The following is a 19,509-nucleotide window of genomic DNA, read 5'->3' on the forward strand; positions in this document are numbered from 1 at the left end:
TCGCTCAAGCACTGAAGCTGAGTATCGTCAACTCGCTTATACTGCTGCTACTTTGTCTTGGTTTCGCAATTTATTTCATGATCTTCATCTTTCTCTTACACCCCCTCGGTTATGGTGTGACAATATAAGTGCTCTTGCCGTTGCTTCGAACCCTGTATATCAAGCACGAATGCGACATGTTGAAGTTGATTATCATTATGTTCGTGAGAAGGTTACTCGGAAGGAAATTATTGTGGGATATGTTGCATCTTCGGATCAGGTAGCAGATTTTCTGACCAAAGGCTTGTCTTCCACTCGGTTTCACTTTCTTATTTCCAAGCTTCCCGTTCTTGGTCGACCGCTTAGCTTGCGGGGGCGTGATAAACCAAGTCATGTGCTGCTGACTTGAAATGATTATGCTGCTACTAAGCCATGTGCTTATGAAGATGGACAGAAGAATAACACAGGCTAAGCCATGTGCTTATGAAGATGGACAGAAGAATAACACAGCTAGACAAACACTTTCTGTTAGTTGTTTATTGCATGCGTAGCTTTTATTATTGCATGTGTGTATGTAAATCTTGTATAAAGATCAAGCTGCTGTTGTAGAGTAACTCAACAAAATTCAATTAAGTTGAATATATGAAATCAGTCTCTAGAAACCTAGTTTAAACTCTTTCATTGGTGACTAAAGGGACACAAGCGGGATACCGTTATAGGATGACCTTTCAGACAACATGATATCTGGAGAGATCCCGGAGGAACTAACCAGCCTCACCGGCTTGCAATCGTTGAATTACCGAAAGCTCTTTTGACCGGGAGAATCCCTTCAAAGATTGGTAACATAAAATGGTTACAGGCTGTGGATTTATCAAGGAACCAACTTCACGGTGAAATTCCTTGAAGCACAAGGAGTTTGACATTTCTGAGTATCTTAAACTTGTCCTACAACAACTGGACAGGAGAAATTCTGAAAAGCATCAGCTTCAGAGCCTTGATGAATGTAGCTTTAAAGGCAACGCAATTTGCGGACCTCCACTCGACAAAAATTGCAGTGAAAGTAGGATGGTACGACCAACAGTCAAGCAAGATGTAGGAGAATATCGTCTACTTAAAGACAAGTGGTTCTACCTGAGCTTGGGACTAGGTTTCTTTTTCGGGTTTTGCAGCGTACTTGGTTCTTTGCTTGTAAACATGCCCTGGAGCAGTTTTCTTTCTCGGTTCCTCAATCGCATAGTACTCAATATTAGGGATCTAATTGTTGAATACATTTAGCTAGTTTCGTACATTGCTCCCATCAATGAAATTGTCGTTTGTTTTTCGATTAGGATCTACATGTATAGGACCGACCTGTCATAGGCTTTGCCCTAATGCTTGTAGGAATCTTCCTGTTCTTGTTAGTTAGCTTTTGTTTTGCACCAATTAAAACCGTTTGAGTTTGGTTTCCTTTGTGAATAAGGAGGACCCATGTTTTCTCTCCCGATTGAATCGTGGTTTGTAAGAGTATAAAACAAGTTTAGTGTTGTGTTTCAAGTATCTAATCTTTGCAATGGCCTGTACCTTTCAATTGCTTTCTGTCGTCTTCTCCATCACACTTTCGCTAGCACTTGGACCGAATTCTGCAGGTGGTTCTCCAATCGGAGTATGCTATGGAATGGTGCCAACAACTTGCCACCACCAAGAGAAGTAATTGACATGTACATGTACACAAATTGAATAATAATGAACGAATGAGACTCTACAATCCAAACCAAGAAGCACTTGAGGCCCTTCGCAATTCTGGCATCAATCTCCTGGTCAATGTGAAGAATGAGGATCTTCAACAACTTGCAAGCTCCAACTCCACCGCTGAGAACTGAGTTACAATAAACACCAAGCCTTATCCGCCCCATGTTCAATTTTGATACATTGCCGTCGGCAGGTCATCCCAGGAGAGCTTGCCCAATATGTCCTCCCAGCAATGCAAACCTTGCAAAGGGCATTGAGGTCTGGGGGTCTTGATCACATCAAGGCCTCAACTTCAATTGCAACATCAGTTTTGGGTGAATCTTACCTTCCTTTGACCGCGAACTTTTCTGAAGCCGCCATGGCTTACAAGGCACCTATCGCGCGATACCTAAACGACATCACTGTGCCATTACTAGCCAATGTGTATACTTATTTTTCCTACAGTGGAAACTCAAAAGACATCCCCCTACCTTATGCATTGTTCACTTCTAACAGTGCTGTCGTGACCGATGGTGGTCTAAGTTACTACAACCTGTTTGATGCCATGGTGGATGGACTATACGCATCACTGGAGAAAGCAGCGGCACCTCGTGTCCAGGTGGTGGTGTCTGAGGCCGGTTGGCCCTCCGACGGGAATGGAAACGTGACAGCACCCGGCAATGCGCAAACATACAACTCGAATTTAATAAAGCATGTGTTGTCGTCCAGGGGAACTCCAAGGCTGCCGGGAAGCTCCATCGAGACGTACATTTTTTCCATGTTTAATGAGAACATGAAGCCCGGCGATGCAGTGGAGCAACACCGGGGTCTGTTTTATCCGAACAAGAGTTCCGTTTATCCAATCAACTTCGGGAGCAAAAGATCGAGAGACATACAAGTAGCATACTATGTTGTTGCTGCTTTTGTTATTATACTACTTTTGATAGGTTATGGGAAGATGCAATTTGATTAGATAGTCTGCTTTTTTCGTTCTTATGAAGTAGAATGTGATATGTGCAAAAAATTAGAACGTTTGAGCAAAATATAATTACCACCCTTTTGTTTCTTAATTTTGGAAAAAAGTAATGTTGATAGTTTTTAATTGTATCATGATCTCACTGTCCGGAGCCTAAATAATTAGGACCACTCAAATTAAATTCGACAGTTTTTAATGATTTATTTTGCTGGCACACCTTACACAAACAAAGAGTTTTAATCTTCCTATACGCAAACTAAAATCTTTGATTTACGTTCACCTGATACTTAAGCTCCGAACACTAAAGTTCGGACATGATCCAAATTTGTAAAAATGCTCTCAACTCGTTGAGCCTTTCAATTGCAATATCGTGTAATTCCGATAGAATTATCCTAGTCGATAAGAAACGAAATCATCTTTACTTTAAATAAAATAAAATTTTAATTGTTCTCCAAAAAAATAAAAATAAAATTTTAATTTCTGTGAAAAAAAATTATTGGATGTGTGGATGGGGGACCAAGTGGTATAACTGCGAAGCACCGTATAAATCCTCCTTAAACCCTATTACTCTGGAAGTCTGCCAACTAAGAACCCCTCCTCTCTCTCTCCCTCTGTTATCGATCTCTCCATGTTACTTACAGAAACTCAAATTGGGGTTCTCGAAGATTTGTGATTAACGATGGCTTTCAGAAGTTTACACCGGATTCGAGCTCTCTATCGTACGGCCCAGATTGCAGAATCCTCCCATCTGTGAGTAAAAATTATTGGTTAATGTCCTGCTTGGTCACTGAGAATTTGAAATTTTGAATTTTTCCAAGCTTTGGACTGCAAAGGAAAATGCTTCTGATGATTAATTGAAATGGGTATTTCAAAGATTGGATCTTTTTTGAATTTTCAGGCTTGGAAGCTCCAGAGGCTATGCCACTGGTATTTCAAATGGTAATTTTGATTTTTCCGCAAGTGGGGGAGTAATTTCTTATGGATTTATTGGGTTGGGATGCACTTTGTTTTTGGAAATTGATTGGGTTGGGATGCACTTTGTTTTTGGAAATTGACATACTTTTTTGCCTGTGATCAGTCCCTGGATTCTATTGCCGGAACGTATCGTCTTGCTTGTACAAGGGCAGCCATGGGGGCCTTCCTTGGACTCATGGAAGTTCTATAACATTGCGTTCTGCACTGGTGAGTTTCAAAAACTTGTAACTTGATCGGTTCGATGCCACTGCTAAACTTTGGATTATGAGCATCCCTTTTTAATTGTTTCTTTATTGTGCATTTAGGCTGTTGATTACTAAAACTTAAAACTTGAATAGTTTGGATGCCAATGCTAATTTTGGATTTTGAGCATCCCTTTTAATTGTTTCTTTATAACTTGAATTGGTTTGGTGCCAATGCTAGATCTGGATTATGAGCATCCCTTTTGATTGTACTTCATTGTGCATTTAGGCTGTGTTGAGTTACTAAAACTCCTTTTTTTATTGCTTCATTGTCTTTCATTTAGGCTGTTGAGTTTCCGATTTTCTTGAGTGACACGAGGTCACTATCAACACAAGTAAAAGCCCCTGCACAAGCAAGACAAATGGTATGTTATCTTTTCGCTCAACTGTTCTTATTTAATCCCTTTCGGTTCAGTTTATGTGGACGATGATCAGTGCTTTTGCTTCTTCTTAATATATTATGTTAGTTCTTTACTGAAACAAGTATCCATTTTTAAAGGTTACAGTTGTATCTGTCATCTTGTGCTCTTGATCAAGAGAACCAATGAACTTCTAGTTTCCTTAGTCTGCTCGTTGGCATGACAGATCATAATACCGTGTGTGGTTTCCTTATGATATATGCAGGGTGCTCTTAGAGTAGCCATGTTGAGTCCAGGTTTTATCTATGAGCCTTATACACCTCGTGAAAAAGTCTCATTTTTCAAAAGGTTAGTTATTTCAAAACTGAATTTTATTGATCTTGTAGAAAATGGTAATTAGAGTAGGCTTGCAAACTGGTGGAACTCTACTGAGTATCACTACAAATTTTAGGTAGTTCTCACTTTTCACCGGATTGATAGTATAATCTTTGTTTTCTTTAACAATTATAGAAATTAGTTATGCTAGGTTTCTCGTTAAACTCTCTTAGCTTTAGTTTCACTAGATAATTTTAGACTTGGTTACTTATATTTTTTTTATTCAATCTCCTGTTCTTATATATGAAAATTCTGATGTTTTATGTATCAGATGGTTCACAAGAAGCGGGTGGAAAAGAACAAAAGAAGATATAATTATAGAGGTGAAGTTCTAAGGCTGTCTTGTTTTAGTGATTCAATCTTCTGGTTAATTCTGTTGAAGCTTCTTTCTTCTATTCTTTCATGACTGTCCTTCATTCCCACAAGTTTTTCTAAATTCCGACCCACTCTTTTTTATGTTTTGGATTGGGATGGTAACTCGTAATATATATAGATTGCTGATTGAACTTAATTATCGATATTTCAGTCAATTGAGGTCTGATTTTGACATCTAAGGTTGATATTTCTGGTTTTTAACTTTTCAGCTCAAAAGTGCATATGCCATTGCCAAATTAAGAAAAAAGGGGTATTCAAAGAATCTATTCTACAAAGAAGCAATAAACTTATACAAGGAGGTATTTATATCTACTTCTCGGTTTCTTTCTTAGGTTTATGCATTTTATATTTCTTATATTCCAGCTTTTCTGGTCCTTTCAATTTTGAGTTGCTTCTTTTAGCTGCGTTGTATGAGTTTCTCCTGTAGCTAATCCGTTCACCTTCTTCTCCAGATAAATACTTTAATGGCAAACGGGGACAAAAATACTTTAAGGAAAGCAGTTACAGAGAAAATGTTTTCCGTATGCTTCTGTACTTTTTTGTTTCTGTTAAGTTTCTGCTGTATTTATACTGATTATTCTGATGTAAAGGAATTTCTGTTGAAGTTCTGACACATCATTTATGATCTTTTCGTATGCAGGAACTAAAGAATGAAATAAAACAAAGAGATTCCATCTGGAGTAAGGTGTACTGGGAATTGGTGGAACCAGTTGTGAAAATACGAACTTTGCGAGCACGACTGGTAAGTGTTTGTCTAATTAGTATAATTTTTTATTCACACTATGGAAGCACTTCTATAAAACAGAAAAGAGGATTTACTAATCGTGAGAATATTTAGCTGCTTAGGTTTGAGGAAACTTTCAAACCATCAAATTGAGTGAATTATTGATATCAACTTGTAAAGTTTTAACTGCTAGGTTAAAGGAAAATTTCCCTTTTTTTTACTTTTGTTTGCCATCTCTTCTCTCCCAGCTGTATTCCTGTCCTTCTTCTGTATAATAGGTTCTCTAGATATCTCTTGGCTTTGTTAGTTAACATCTCTTAGTTGCCATGAGCCCCGAAGTTAATACTCCTGTTAGAATCCATCACATAAATTGCTTTGAAATCAAAATCTTAGCTATTTTTGCTTCTTTTCGTTATAGAACTTGAAGAAATTGAAGCTTTAGTACAGGGTTACAGCTGATAAGCTTTGTATTTCTTATGCTTTACAAGATAAGCAAATTTAACAATTGATAAGCCATGTTACATTTTTTCCGTAGCTCATAAGCTTGGGAACAATTGAATGTTTCCTTGATTTTAGTGCACCGGTGTCTTATTGTTTTTTACAATTACTTTATGCCATGTCTTTTTCTCTTTTTAATCACAGATTGGCGTTGATCGAAATGATCTTGAGAAGGTGTTCATACAGCTTACGCTTGAGTTTCTGACAAAGCAGGTACATGAACAGCTAGACTCATGGCTTATGTATCATTTTTATGTTGCTTTCTTTCATTGTTTGCTTTTAATTCAAAACTTCAACATACTGAGAGTGCTACTTCTTTTATTTTTTCCTCTTTGTTTTTCTGGCAGAAATTCGAAGCATATGACTCGAAGGGTGCTGTTGTAGCTGGAGATAAATCGAAGGAGGTAAAGTGCGATAGAAAAAAAAAATTAAAAAAACCAGTGAATGTCCGGTTAAAAAAAAAGAGAGAAGAAAACCGGTGGACAAGAATATATTTACCAATAACACCAAACATATTAAGGGTTCCCTTTTTCTCCTCTTCCAAGTGATGATGACATGCTTTCCGTGCTCTGTAGGTCCTTGTTCGCGATATCTGGGTATTTGAAAAATCTCTCTTCCAGCCTAAAGCTTTCTGGCGTCTATGCGGGAGGATTTCTGTCTAAGCAAGCTATCCTTCCCATAAATCTACCGTGTTGATGACGAACTATATGCTGTTACCCAATTTTGTAAACTGAGCATATCACGATTTACCATACTAGTTGTATGCATGTAGCTACAGCTTTTATTGTTGAATTCAACTTTTAACCCGAGTTACGCGCTTGGGGATCGATCCTTGGAGCATTCTAACATTATTTGTACCTTATTCTTTTGCAATTCTAAAGAAACTCTCCTTTTTGCAAGGTGTATCTTCACCGAGAATGTACCGGAAATGTATTCCAGTACGTCTCAGGCGTGCCATTCTTCCAAACAATGTCTTCCTAGATATTCTGTCTTGCTCCATAGGAAAGGGCAATGCCATTTTTGGTACTCTTTCATTCCATCAAGTTTCACAGGAAAATTTATTTTGTTTTCTATTTTTTGTTTAAGAAAGAGAGAATACCTTGCTTCAAAGTTTCAAATTACAACTCCAAAGAATGGTATCCACACCAGCAAACCTTTCATCCAAAACTCCACATTATCTTCTCCTCAGTTCTGCAGTCGTATTCGACGTTTCACAATTATTTTTTAGGGGAAAAAGATCAACGGATGGATAGAAGAGAGGAGCATTTCCAGTTTCTGGGCATTTGCCAAAGGCTCTACAACTTCATCACGAGAAGCCTCGCCTCGCAACCCTTCAAGACCGTGAAACTAGGCCCTCCGATGAACCAACGCTACCCCGAAACGGCCATATCTGATGCTAACCCTAATGAAGCCGGGACCAGAAGAGGCCGAAACGTGCGCCCGATGGCTCGAGAGTACCAAACGCAAGATCAAGTAACGGCGGTTGCACACCAAGCAGAAGCTTCAAAGAAAATGGTTAGCATACATCACAGGGTGGAGGACATAGACGAAGTGATGAAGCTAAGACGAAAATCGTTGAAAAAGTTGAAATGTTTAGAGGTAGGAAGAGATGAGCCAAGACCGTTAAGATCCATTCTGAAGGTGGGTTCTGATCTTGAGCGGGAAGATGGGCACATTTGAGAATTCAACCACTACCACATATTCATGAGTTTATCAGTTTATCATGGTTTGCAGCTGGAATTAGATTATCATGTCTTGATAACAACAACAACAACAAAACCTCATTCCATTAAGTGGTGTAGGCTGTAATAATTCTAGAACGCCACTACGCTTGGCGCAAAACTGAGCGTAGTCGCGTTCTATTACTTATATAGCCAACCATACGTAGTGGGATAAGGTTTTCCTGTTGGTGTGGTTGTTATCATCTGTTGTGAGTCCTAGGTCACGGAATCCGACTAATTTGTCATCACCAGTTGATTAAACATGATATGGAGATGGTTAATTATGAATGTTTATAGTCTTTTGTTTCCCTTGAAGTTTGGTAATTACCAAAAAAGTTACTTTGTCTTCTAATATTCTCGTAATATATACAGAAACAAATTCGGTTACAAAACTTAATCAAACGAAGAACTGGATGAATACTACTTAGACAGTAAAGGACATTGAAACTGCATTTACATACGGCTTACTGTTTGTTTAGCATTTATTAATTTTATTTTTTATTAAAAATTTATAATCGATACTATTTACGCATATTTAACAAAAATTATTATTCTATCGAACATTCATTTATTGTTTTTGTGATCACAGGGTAACGAAAATACAAGTCCACGCAGCCCACAAAATCATAACTTAAACCATAAATATGGGAGCTTTAACGAAAAGCACATGGTACTGTTCACTTTAACGAAAAACCATATTTTTACACTAAAAAATCAATCATGGTACTATTCACTTTACCCTTTATTTTGTCCTTATTATTAAAACTCAAAGTTTTCAAGTCATTTTTATTAGTTTTCCTTAAAAAAAATAAGAAAAATTAATGAAGAGGGCTTGAAAACTTTGAATTTTAATCAAAATAACAAAAAAGTGTTGTGAGTAAATAGTATCATGAATGACTTTTTAGAATGAAAATATCATTTTCATTAAAAGTGAACAGTATAAAAAATGTTTCGATAAAACTCTGAAAAATTTAACACTGAATTTGGACGTAATCGTGAGAAAAAGAGTTGCCAATTTCAAAGCAAAAGGCATGGAGGACATGCAACGCAGGCCCAGTTTATGAGTTTAAAGCCACTTTTAAGGCCACCACCCAAATGGTCAAACATGGGCACTTCATATTCTTCGTGCTCTCATTCCACCACCACACTCTCCACTCACTCCCTCCTCCTCACGCACCCCAAATCATCTGCCTTTAAGCAATCAGGATTCCCAAATCCCGATTCCAAATTCCATTCCACCCACCAAATTCCGCAGACCCATCTGAGGATCATGTCCCAGAAACCCTCTCAGGTTTTGGGTGGGAAAGTTGAAGTTGGGGAGACCCAGGAGGGAATTTCCAAAAGACCCATGATTGATTTTCATGGGATTGATGAGGGGCTGGTGGAGAAGATGGTGTATGATGCTCTTGTTTGGAGCTCTCTTCATGGGCTTGTTGTTGGTGACAAGTCCGTTCAGGTCTGTGTTTTTATTGCTCTGCTGAATTTTTGTCTGGTTTTGAACTGATTGGTACAGAAGTCTTTAGTTTGTTGAAAAAAAGGAACATTTGATTCAGCATGTATTGTAGAAGATTGGATTGAGATATCTGAGAATTCAATCTAGTTTTAGTTTAAGCCTCATTTGGAAGCACTATTAAAATGACTGAAAACACTTTTGGTAAAAATGTTTTTTGGTTCCAAAAGCACTTGAACTTTTTCCTACAAGAAGCACATAACTTGTGCTTTGTAGTTGTATGTGAAGAAGAACACTACTTTGAGGTCAAATTTAAAGGATTTTAGTTGCCACAACATAGGAAATTTTTAATCTACAATAAATATGTAAAGGTATAACTTAAATTCTTGAATTTGACGTTGACGTTGATGTTGAATGCTGTAAATTACAGAGATCAGGAAAAGTACCTGGTGTAGGCATGGTACATGCACCATTTGCTTTGTTTCCGATGCCGTTTCCAGAAAGTCATTGGAAGCAAGCATATGAGTTATCCCCCATATTTAATGAACTTGTCGATCGAGTGAGTTTGGATGCAAAGTTTCTGCAGGATTCACTGTCCAGGTACTTTTTCACATTGAGTGAGATTGGTGTATCATGTAAGATCAATTGTGGGTTAGGACAGCCATACCCTTTTGTGTGTCTCACCATCTCGGTAGAAACTTTGCCCCTAACAAACTTACTTTGAACTTTAACAATTGTGCATGGGGATAAGAGAGAATTAACATACGTGACATCTGCAGTTTTTATCTATTGGCTCTAGAGGTTAGAGCAATTCTTGAAGTAATTTAATTGTAATCTTCAAATCGCAGAACGAAGAAAGTGGATGCTTTTACATCTAGACTTCTAGATATTCACTCCAAGATGCTAGAGATTAACAAGAAAGAGGTAAACTTTCAATACAGCATTTTCACACTGATTATTGTAAGAGGAGAACTTCATAGAATGTGATTCATTAGTTGAATGAATCTAGTGTATGTTGTTTGTTTAGCAACTGATTCATTTCTTATAAACTTGTTGGATGGAGTTCTTTTAGATACATATATTTTAAGTTATGTGATAGATATACATACCCATGATGTGATACAACGGAAAAAAGGACCATTACAGTATGTAGTTCTGGATGCCACTCATGTGTTCATTTGATTTGATTTAACTTAGCTTTTGTTTGTGTGTAAGAATCTTCTTGTTTGTTGGTGGTGAAGATGCTAAACTTTTCTAATTACTGAATTAGGATATACGCTTGGGTTTACATCGCTCAGATTATATGCTTGATGAAGAAACTAAACAACTCCTTCAAATAGAGATGAACACAATTTCATCTTCATTTCCGGGACTCGGTTGTCTTGTCAGCGACCTTCACAGGTTAAGTAATAAGAGATGTTGTGATTAACATGTATTCCGTAGTTTGTTTTTGAATTTCTGAATTCTCAATTTAATGCTAGATTCAACTAATGAAATTATTCCTGTGTATCAGTGATATGTGTACATCTGTTAAAATCTCATATTTCCAATGCCAAAAATTTCAGCGCAAATAATACCAATTATTTTACCCTTAGCCTCTCATTTTACAGGAGCTTACTTAATCACTATGGAGAATATCTTGGATTAGATTCCAGAAGAGTTCCTAATAATCCTGCAGCCACTCAGTTTGTAGAGGCTTTGGCTAAAGCTTGGACTGAATACAATAACCCCAGGTTAGAACTGAAACAATATTTCATCTGTTTTCTTCTGCTCCTGCTATATTCAGTGAAGCAATTAAACGAGTAGTTAAATTGGCATATATGTACAGGTCCGTAATCCTGTTCGTGGTTCAGCCTGAAGAGCGGAACATGTATGACCAACACTGGCTTTCTGCTCTGTTGAAAGAAAGATATCCTTTTTAGCTCTAAACAAACTTTCATGTTGGTGAAAGTGGTATTTCTCGGAAAAATATATAATTATCAATTCTATGCTTATATCTTTGGTAATGAACTAGTTAGTAATGTTCCTTAACTGTATAACACACATAATGTATCAACTCTTCGGAAAACATTGGCTGAAATTGATTCAGAGGGGAAGCTTCGACCAGATGGAACACTTGTTGTGTATGTACCCTTCTAGATTTGTGGATCTAGCATGTTATATCTTTGACTTTAATATCTGAGAAAGATTCGAACTTGCAGGGGTGGCCAAGAAGTTGCAATTGTTTATTTCAGAGCTGGGTATACACCAATTGATTATCCATCTGAATCAGTAAGCAAGTCTTACTCTGAAATACTGATTCTGTTTCAAGAATAATGGGAGATTCTTCCTTTTAGTAGTGAACATCTGTTGTTCACTAGCAGAAAATGTAGTTACTTATCCACAAAAAGGGTAAAAAGTAATTTCATGTCCCTAAATTCATGTATTTATCTATGTCTGTTCGGGGGTAAATTTGGTTGGCTAATCCTGCATATTTTGTTTTTATAAGTATGGGTACAGCGACCTCTGTCTGCTTGCATGCGTCTTTTATTTATATAACCTGACTTGAAATAATTTGCATGCATGTAGTGATGTAACTTGGCCGTGTAAAACTTGTAATTGCTCATTGCGGTTCTTTGTTGCGTTTTGAAATATGCTTAAGATGGTACTTTACGTGTTACTCATAAAAGAAAAATGATACTTCAGTTGCATAATATGACCTCGGGGTGTGACGATGTCTGCTATATGGCTTTTAATACCGTGTTTCTCAATTTATAGGAGTGGAGAGCAAGGTTCCTTATGGAGCAGTCATCTGCCATCAAGTGCCCCTCAATTTCTTATCATCTAGTTGGGACCAAAAAGATTCAACAAGAACTTGCAAAGCCTAACGTTCTTGAGAGGTATTGCTGGCTTACAACTCCATTCAATATTTTCCTCGTGTTATGTATCATAATTTTAGGGAAGAACGGTTACCATTGTTACAACCAGTAACGTCATAACTTTTTGTCATCTTCATGTGAGCAGGTTCCTTAATGATAAAGAGGACATTGCAAAACTGCGAAAATGCTTTGCAGGATTGTGGAGTTTGGATGACTCGGATATTGTCAGAAAGGCAATAGAGATCCCCGGGTTATTTGTTATGAAGCCCCAAAGAGAAGGCGGAGGTGAATGAATTTAGACTTTGTTCTGCCAATTGTTGTAATGACAAGTATTATTAACGAGTCATTATTACACTTCAGGGAACAATATCTATGGTGATGACGTAAGGGAAGCCCTTGTACGATTGCAGAAGGAAGGGTCAGAAGCAGATGCTGCTTATATCCTAATGCAGAGGATATTCCCAACTGTTTCTCACACATTCTTGATGCGTGAGGGCATATGTTATAAAGATGATACCATATCTGAGCTCGGGGTATACGGTGCTTACTTAAGGTATATGACTTTTATGACTAAAATTTAAATCTTCGGGTTTCTGTTTTCTTTCTTCCTTCCCTTTATATGCACGGGTACAATCCACTTCTGTTGGCATTGTTTATGTCGTGCGAACAAAGCTGTACCAAAAGGCGTGGAATCATAGTGCCGCGTTTTCATTGATGCAGGAACAAGGATAAAGTGATCTTGAACGACCAATGCGGCTACCTGATGCGGACAAAGGTTTCCTCATCAGATGAAGGTGGAGTTGCAGCTGGATTTGCAGTCTTAGATAGTTTATATCTAACCTGAAGAAGTCGGCTCCAAATTATACTCGAAACGGGTTAGTTTATAGAGCTAAACAGTTTGTCATCGATTTATTTACTCAAACAAAACATATGCGCAACAAGATCCGATATGTTACTGAGATCTAACAAGCCAAAGAACCCTTTCGTGTATTTTTTTTTCGCATTCTCTCTTCAATTTCTTGCCACACTTTCTCAATGGCATTCAAAATTTTGGATACATGGATATTATGAATTTTGATCTCAAAAACTATGAAACATTAGTAGAAAATTTGTATCCACAACTACGAAAGAAAATTTGTATCCACGTTACATTTTTCTGCCTCTTTTTGGAAGAGTGATGAGACTCTCCTAGCTCCCGTTAACGCTGCATTGGCCCGTTGCAGGGTTTTGTTGGCTATGGCTTTCAGCAAACTTACCCCTTCCGACATCAAGGCGATGATTCCTTCTCTATCTCCTCTTTCATTTCTGGTTCATGTTGTCCACAGTCTGCACGTCATTGACAATGTTCTTCATCTGAAACATGAGAGGAAGTTACCCTACGACAGGGATATACAGTAGCAGTGACATCATCGATAACTAAACTTTATTAATCACACAAACGGATGCAAGACAGGTTGTTAAACTGATCTGAAATTGAGCTATTGATAATATCTGGTAAAGTGAGAAATTAAAACAAGGTTAATATTCCAATATAATCGAGAAAATCATGCTTTGAGATGAACGCAGCTAATGGTGGTATTTATCATGCCCTTCTCGGACCCAAGACTCTTGAATAATGCCACGTGAATCGCTAGAAACATGTAAAGTGTATGCTTAACCGAATAATGAAAGTTTCTTAAGGGAATTGGAGTAGGCTACCATGAGACAAACAATCTTCTTTCTAAAGAGATTCTGTTCAAAACTATTATGTCCAAGGTCCAATTTTGAAATAATTTCATAGGTTTTCCTTGACTTTGTTGTGTCAACAAACAATTCAAAATGCCTCCACTTTTTTAGAACAGGTTCGAATCAAAATAGTAATTAGCCAGTCTACATCCTAATTTTGATAAACTTAGCCAAATGGTCAAGACAAAACATGCACTAAATCATCAAGTATGCATCTTTACAAGAAGATTAGATTTTAAGCATTAAAATCAAAAGATTTTAAGTTAAAATTCTATTGTGCACCAGTGTATTATTATTTTCAGTTAGGACTTCACTGAGATCAAGGAGACCAAGATCCCGGTAAAGTGTAAAGGAGTACTTGCGATCTGTTGGATTTTGCGCGTAGAGAGAGAGAGAGAGAGAGAGAGAGAGAGAGAGAGAGAGAGAGAGATTGGTATTTGGTAGTGTGATGTGAGAGAAAAGGAAATATTCGGTTTACGAGTTGGGGTTAAACCAAGCATGCTGCTTTAGCCTTTAATGATGCTGTTTCGTTGAAATCAGGAAGCCCTTGTTTTTCTTTTTTTGTCAGTAGAGCTGCAACCCAAGATAACGGGAGACCCTCACAATTTTTGGCTCGAAGATTGCAACAATAAATAACAAAAAAATTCTAATCTTAGGCAGCATAAATCAGACCGCCGCCGCCACATCCTCAAATGAAGTTAAATTTCAAACCGAGAGAATAGATATCAGATCCAAATCCCCTTCACGAACATTTGCAAATATATACAAATAAAGTATCATATGGGTAGAGAGTGAGGCTAAGGGGATATGTAAAATACCCAACACTTGACCTCGATGGGGATCCGACATGTTGGTTGGGGCAAAGGAAGTGAGGGGGGGGGGGGGTAATGGATCTAGTATCCAATTTCTGATTGGAGCCTGCCAATCCGAGTATATGGTGGGATGAGGATGAAGTATCATAGCTAAGAAGAAGGAAGGAAAATTAAAAGACAGAAAGCAATAAAAGTAGGCGAAAACGCCAGATAAGGGGCATGAAGCCCAAATTTGAGACAAGCTCAAGGGATAGTTGAGATTCGGCTTAGGGAAAACTGAGATAAACTTAGAGGAGAACCGGGAATAAAAACGTAGGAAGGAAACTGGAAAGGGGGAGGAAGAAGAGTTGGATGCAAGGAAGGGGATGGGGCAAAGGAGATGAGAGGGGAGGAAAAAGAAGGAAAAGGCAAAGGAGAGATGAGGGAAGAAGGAGTAGCAGGCTGCCGCCTACCCCAAGTAAGAGCAAGGGGCGGTAGCTGAAGCTTGAAATTGGGGATGGAGCTACTGGATTTGGACTTCTAGAGAGAGAAACAAAGAGAGAGACCCTTCCACTAATTAATTATTGATGGAAGCCCTTGTTTTCTGAAATATCGAATTTGGTTTGGCCAATGTTTGTTAGTTACATCATGTGTCACTCTCTCAGGTGGGGATTTTTGTGTAAGCAATGATATATTTACACATTAGTATTTCTCTTATTTTGTAATGACAACTTACATTAATATATCTCTTGTTATGTGATACATTAGTATCTGTGTCATCATGTGAAACATCTCACATAATGAGAGCGGTACTAATTTCGAGATATATCCCTAGTTTCATTTTTAAGTTTCTCCTCTCGCACCCAATCCCCTGTCAAATGCTTCATCTCATTTCTTTTTTTCCCTTCAACTAGAATATTCTAAATGCATTGGAGCAAGAACATCAAGCTGCACTTTGTAGTTTAGCACTTCATGAACAAATGAGAGAGAGCATTCAATCAAGAAAACATCCACCAAATCAAACATCTGTTTTATAATGGAATCAGAGTATTTCCTATGCTGAAATCATTTGAACACAAATTTGTTGTTGCTAATTTTTATTTCAAATTTTCTCGAGAGTATGAACATACAACAATTAAGGCCTGATTTGGTATTGAAGTGATTCTGAAAAAAAAATGGGTATAAAAAAAAACTAGGAGTTTTTTTGTGTTTGGTAAACATTCAGTTTCAGTTTTTTTTCACAATTTTGGGTGAAAAAAAACCAAAAACACAAAGTTGCAAAACCTAGCTTTGAAAAACCAGCTTTTTTTTCACATCCGTTTTACTTAAAAGTTTACCAAACATTATAATACTATTTTTTTTTTCAAAAGCACTTTTACAAAAAAGTTTACCAAACATTATGCTGCTTTATTTCACAGCTGCTTATTCTCACAGTACAGCAGAAGCAGTTTATTTTCAAAACACAGTAATACCAAACCAGCCCTAAGTACAAGGTCAAATCAAAGGGATTCCCAACCCAATTGCTGGGGCAGCCTATGTTCATATGCTAAAATTGCATAATCAATTCGTTTGCGGAATTTTTTCATCAGTTTCATGCCAAATGTCGTCACTGTCTCCGTTGTCTTCTTCCGACTCAGCTAGTTGGTCGAAAAATGAATCAAGGTACCAGGGGCAACGTTCAGTCCAATCAACCCTGTTGGCGCGGGCTCGCCACTTTTGGTCCGCTATCATTTCGGGTGAGAGACCCCATTCTTGTAGTTCTTCCTCAGTGTGATGAATTGCTAAGCTGTACTCTCCACCCTTTCCTAATTGCATCACTCGAAATTCGCAATTTCCAAGGTTGATTAGGAGCTCAAATTGCTCGACCGTCCACTTGAACCACTTCATGAGGAAGACGCGTGATGCTAACCCGTGCGATATTATTATAAGATTGAGGTCGTGGCAAGGGTCGTGGCGAAGCCTGTTCATGTCTATGTCCCTCCATAAGGATTCAAGAAAACCTGCAATCATCTGTCTCATTAGGCAACATATTCATTTCAGTAGAGAAATCTGTGAAACCAAAACTTTTACACTTTTCAGCGTAAAAGAATTTCGAAACCTTCATATATTCATCTCATCAGGAAGAGTGATGTCAAACTGATCGTACAACTCTAACGATGAATACTACTGGAAGCCAGTGCTATAAATTTAACATACACAGAATTCCCGAAGATTAGTGTTCTAGTTCATATAGCTGCACGGAGTAAGCATTGTTCGTATGGCAGTTCTATTAAAATGAACTTCCATTTACGGCTCTTGCCATCTTCCATTTTTGGACCATGAAGCAGTATCTCGTCAATAACCTCTTAATTGTGTGCAAGACAATACTTTAATCTTCATTGCTTTAAACAAAGCGATATCCTACACTACTCAAACCTACAAGGAGGGGATTCAAACTAAGGTGCAAGGGGTTCGGCACCCAACAGACTAACACTCTTTCTAAATGCAGACATTGGTTAGGCAAAGTTGACCACGGTAGTGCGCTCGCCCCTTAGCATCTAAGTTCGAATCCTCCAACCCGTAGTTTAGAATATCGCCTTGTCAAAGTTCGACGCATTTATACACGTACTTTACCTAAATGTTTCCCCAAATGCCAAACCACCAAAAAATAAAAACAACGTAAAAGTTTTGAGCTTTACTACAAACAACCAAAAATTCCCAATTGGGAACTTCCAAAATGCTAAATAAACAAAACCCAAATCCAAAAATTGAGGAAAAAAAGACGTACTCGAAACGCGATCGTAGACGTCGGCGGCGGACTCCCCCTCCGGAAACCGGTAGAAGAACCGGCCGAACTGCTCCCTGGTCTCCTTAGTGGCCTTCATCCGATCCTGCTCTTGGAAGTTCCCGAAATCCTGCTCCCGTATCCGGCACTCCTCGCGGACCCCGATGATCCGCGTCCTGGAGAATGACCGTCCGATCTGGCAGAGCGTGGACCGCGTCCGCTCGTAAGGGGAGACGTAGAAGTAGATGCGCCAGTTGGGGCTGTCGGCGCCGGTGGTGTCGGAGACGACGCGGTGGAGCTCGGCCCCGGCGAGCCGGGCCTGTGCCAGGCCCTCTTGGGTGAGTGGGATTTTGTTGTCGGGGGTGGTGGTGTAGGCGGCGTGATCGAGATTCCCTTCGGACTCGCCATGCCGCATTAGGATTATCCGCTTCGGTAGAACTGGCTGTAATCTCCTCTTGCAATTTTGTTGCTGCATTTTAAGACCTCTCCTCTCTCCCCTCTCTCTCGTTCTAAGATTTTCAGTACGGAAATTGGAACTGGAAAATCAGAATTTCAAATGATGGAGTGCGACAATGTTGGCCTCTGGTTTTTCACTTCCATAATTTATGGACTCTCCCTGTTCTTTTAACACTACTTTTTTCGTATTCTTTGAAAAAGGTAATAGTCCATAGTTTCGTCACGATAAATTTTTTTTTTAGGATAAGAAAGACTTACATAAGTATTTTAGTTCTATTAATTATTATTGTGTGATTTATCAGCGTTAAGAAATAACACTCATAACATGTAGTATGAAATACATATTTGAAATTCGTTGTTAATCACTGAACCGGCTATAATAGTTTAGTTCTTTTAAAATCACTCTCATATAACTTTTTTTAATATATATTTTTTAAAAGTATTATAACAAACAAAAAGAGAATGTGTATTTTGTGAAAATGGTGACCCACTACTTTGGGTCGACTACCAACGCAACACTTAAGTATTAAACGTGTCGGTTCAGACCACCACCGGTCCACCATACCCAGTGTCGCATCCGACGGCGACGAATAAAAGAGAAAATGGAAAAACACAATGGAGACGCGGGGAATCGAACCCCGTGCCTCTCGCATGCGAAGCGAGCGCTCTACCATATGAGCTACGTCCCCGATGTTGTTTAATTGAACCAAGTACATTTATTTAAGCAGGAAAAGAGATGATGTTAGCTTGTACCTTTCTATTCATTCTATAAAAGCGCAATGGTTAACTATAATTTATATCAATTAGAGGCCGTTGGCTAATCATTTTGTCTTCAATTTTCAAATTTTGAAAAAAATAAAAAATGAAAACGAAAATGTGAAGACTCAACGCTAAATTTTGAAAACTCAAGGAAATAGTTTTCAGTTTTTATTTTTTTGAAAACTGAAAATAGTTATCAAACAAGATTTTAGTTTTCAAGAAAGTTAAAACAAAAAATGAAAAATGAAAGCAAAATGATTAACAAATTGCCCATTAATTTGTTATTATCATTTTTTTACCCAATCACATCCACACAACACAACAATATTGAATTGACAGGCTCTTAGGGGATGTTATGTTCCTACATATATAGTATAGAGATAATGTACAACTCTTAGTGTTTTCTTAAGAAACTAACAAGGGACAAATATTTGAACAATCGTAAATCCAACGGCTAATACTCCAATAATTCTCATCCACAAACCCAATAAATTTAATCTTACTCATTGATGTCTTCAGTGCTCAAAATTTATCCCTTGGGCGAGCACTACCTGATATTAACTTTCTTCTTTAGTCAGTGGATTCATGATAGTTTTTTTCAAAAATAAAAGTCGATCTGAATAGATTTCGAAGCTCGTAAAATATTAGTAGAAGTGAGGAAAGACATGAATGTCGATATGTCCGAGTGGTTAAGGAGACAGACTTGAAATCTGTTGGGCTTCGCCCGCGCAGGTTCGAACCCTGCTGTCGACGTTTATTTTATTTCATTTTTTTC

At 38.0% G+C, this 19,509-nt stretch overlaps 3 protein-coding genes, 2 non-coding genes and 1 pseudogene across 6 annotated transcripts; 4 read left to right on the forward strand and 2 right to left on the reverse strand.

The window, feature by feature from the left end:
* The first annotated feature begins 1,528 nt into the window (after positions 1 to 1,528).
* Positions 1,529 to 2,659, forward strand: LOC103430572 (glucan endo-1,3-beta-glucosidase-like; annotated as a pseudogene).
* Positions 2,660 to 3,216: 557 nt separating this feature from the next.
* On the forward strand, positions 3,217 to 7,109 carry LOC103450966 (uncharacterized). Its single transcript, XM_008390377.4, has 12 exons — positions 3,217 to 3,412; positions 3,561 to 3,601; positions 3,741 to 3,844; positions 4,164 to 4,244; positions 4,504 to 4,586; positions 4,885 to 4,936; positions 5,198 to 5,287; positions 5,441 to 5,509; positions 5,629 to 5,730; positions 6,355 to 6,423; positions 6,558 to 6,614; positions 6,786 to 7,109. Exons 1-12 carry the CDS (start codon positions 3,342 to 3,344, stop codon positions 6,870 to 6,872), a joined length of 906 nt encoding a protein of 301 aa, XP_008388599.1. The 5' UTR covers positions 3,217 to 3,341; the 3' UTR covers positions 6,873 to 7,109.
* Positions 7,110 to 8,974: 1,865 nt separating this feature from the next.
* LOC103450967 (glutathione synthetase, chloroplastic) lies at positions 8,975 to 13,800 on the forward strand. Of its 2 annotated transcripts, XM_070809383.1 has the most exons (13): positions 8,975 to 9,387; positions 9,812 to 9,981; positions 10,230 to 10,305; positions 10,652 to 10,782; positions 10,992 to 11,114; positions 11,210 to 11,290; positions 11,424 to 11,504; positions 11,583 to 11,652; positions 12,139 to 12,260; positions 12,385 to 12,524; positions 12,600 to 12,792; positions 12,960 to 13,114; positions 13,463 to 13,800. In XM_070809383.1, exons 1-12 carry the CDS (start codon positions 8,992 to 8,994, stop codon positions 13,081 to 13,083), a joined length of 1,707 nt encoding a protein of 568 aa, XP_070665484.1. In that variant the 5' UTR covers positions 8,975 to 8,991; the 3' UTR covers positions 13,084 to 13,114; positions 13,463 to 13,800. The 2 variants fall into 2 exon arrangements, with proteins under 2 accessions (XP_070665484.1, XP_008388601.4); XM_008390379.4 differs by lacking the exon at positions 13,463 to 13,800 and having other exon boundaries at positions 8,977 to 9,387; positions 12,960 to 13,296.
* A 2,341-nt stretch (positions 13,801 to 16,141) lies between these two features.
* Positions 16,142 to 18,137, reverse strand: LOC103450968 (phosphoglycerate mutase-like protein AT74). Its single transcript, XM_008390380.4, has 2 exons — positions 17,523 to 18,137; positions 16,142 to 16,755 (listed from the first exon to the last, which is right to left on the reverse strand). Exons 1-2 carry the CDS (start codon positions 17,992 to 17,994, stop codon positions 16,316 to 16,318), a joined length of 912 nt encoding a protein of 303 aa, XP_008388602.2. The 5' UTR covers positions 17,995 to 18,137; the 3' UTR covers positions 16,142 to 16,315.
* A 454-nt stretch (positions 18,138 to 18,591) lies between these two features.
* On the reverse strand, positions 18,592 to 18,664 carry TRNAA-CGC (transfer RNA alanine (anticodon CGC)). Its single transcript has one exon. It is a non-coding gene; the product is annotated as a tRNA-Ala (tRNA).
* Positions 18,665 to 19,405: 741 nt separating this feature from the next.
* Positions 19,406 to 19,487, forward strand: TRNAS-UGA (transfer RNA serine (anticodon UGA)). The gene has a single exon. It is a non-coding gene; the product is annotated as a tRNA-Ser (tRNA).
* The last annotated feature ends 22 nt before the right edge of the window (positions 19,488 to 19,509 follow it).

This window comes from Malus domestica, chromosome 12, assembly GCF_042453785.1.
Source record: "Malus domestica chromosome 12, GDT2T_hap1".
Taxonomy (NCBI): Eukaryota; Viridiplantae; Streptophyta; class Magnoliopsida; order Rosales; family Rosaceae; genus Malus; species Malus domestica.

What these genes read in the sequence shown, in the direction of transcription:
- LOC103450966 (XM_008390377.4), top strand. Translation starts at nt 3,342, where the DNA reads ATGGCTTTCAGAAGTTTACACCGGATTCGAGCTCTCTATCGTACGGCC. An exon ending in TGCCACTGGTATTTCAAATG is followed by an intron (nt 3,602 to 3,740) that starts GTAATTTTGATT and finishes GCCTGTGATCAG; the next exon opens with TCCCTGGATTCTATTGCCGG. An exon ending in AAGAAGATATAATTATAGAG is followed by an intron (nt 4,937 to 5,197) that starts GTGAAGTTCTAA and finishes TTAACTTTTCAG; the next exon opens with CTCAAAAGTGCATATGCCAT.
- LOC103450967 (XM_070809383.1), top strand. Translation starts at nt 8,992, where the DNA reads ATGAGTTTAAAGCCACTTTTAAGGCCACCACCCAAATGGTCAAACATG. An exon ending in TAGAGATTAACAAGAAAGAG is followed by an intron (nt 10,306 to 10,651) that starts GTAAACTTTCAA and finishes TTACTGAATTAG; the next exon opens with GATATACGCTTGGGTTTACA. An exon ending in TTGATTATCCATCTGAATCA is followed by an intron (nt 11,653 to 12,138) that starts GTAAGCAAGTCT and finishes CTCAATTTATAG; the next exon opens with GAGTGGAGAGCAAGGTTCCT.
- LOC103450968 (XM_008390380.4), bottom strand. Translation starts at nt 17,994, where the DNA reads ATGCAGCAACAAAATTGCAAGAGGAGATTACAGCCAGTTCTACCGAAG. An exon ending in CGTCTACGATCGCGTTTCGA is followed by an intron (nt 16,756 to 17,522) that starts GTACGTCTTTTT and finishes AGATGATTGCAG; the next exon opens with GTTTTCTTGAATCCTTATGG.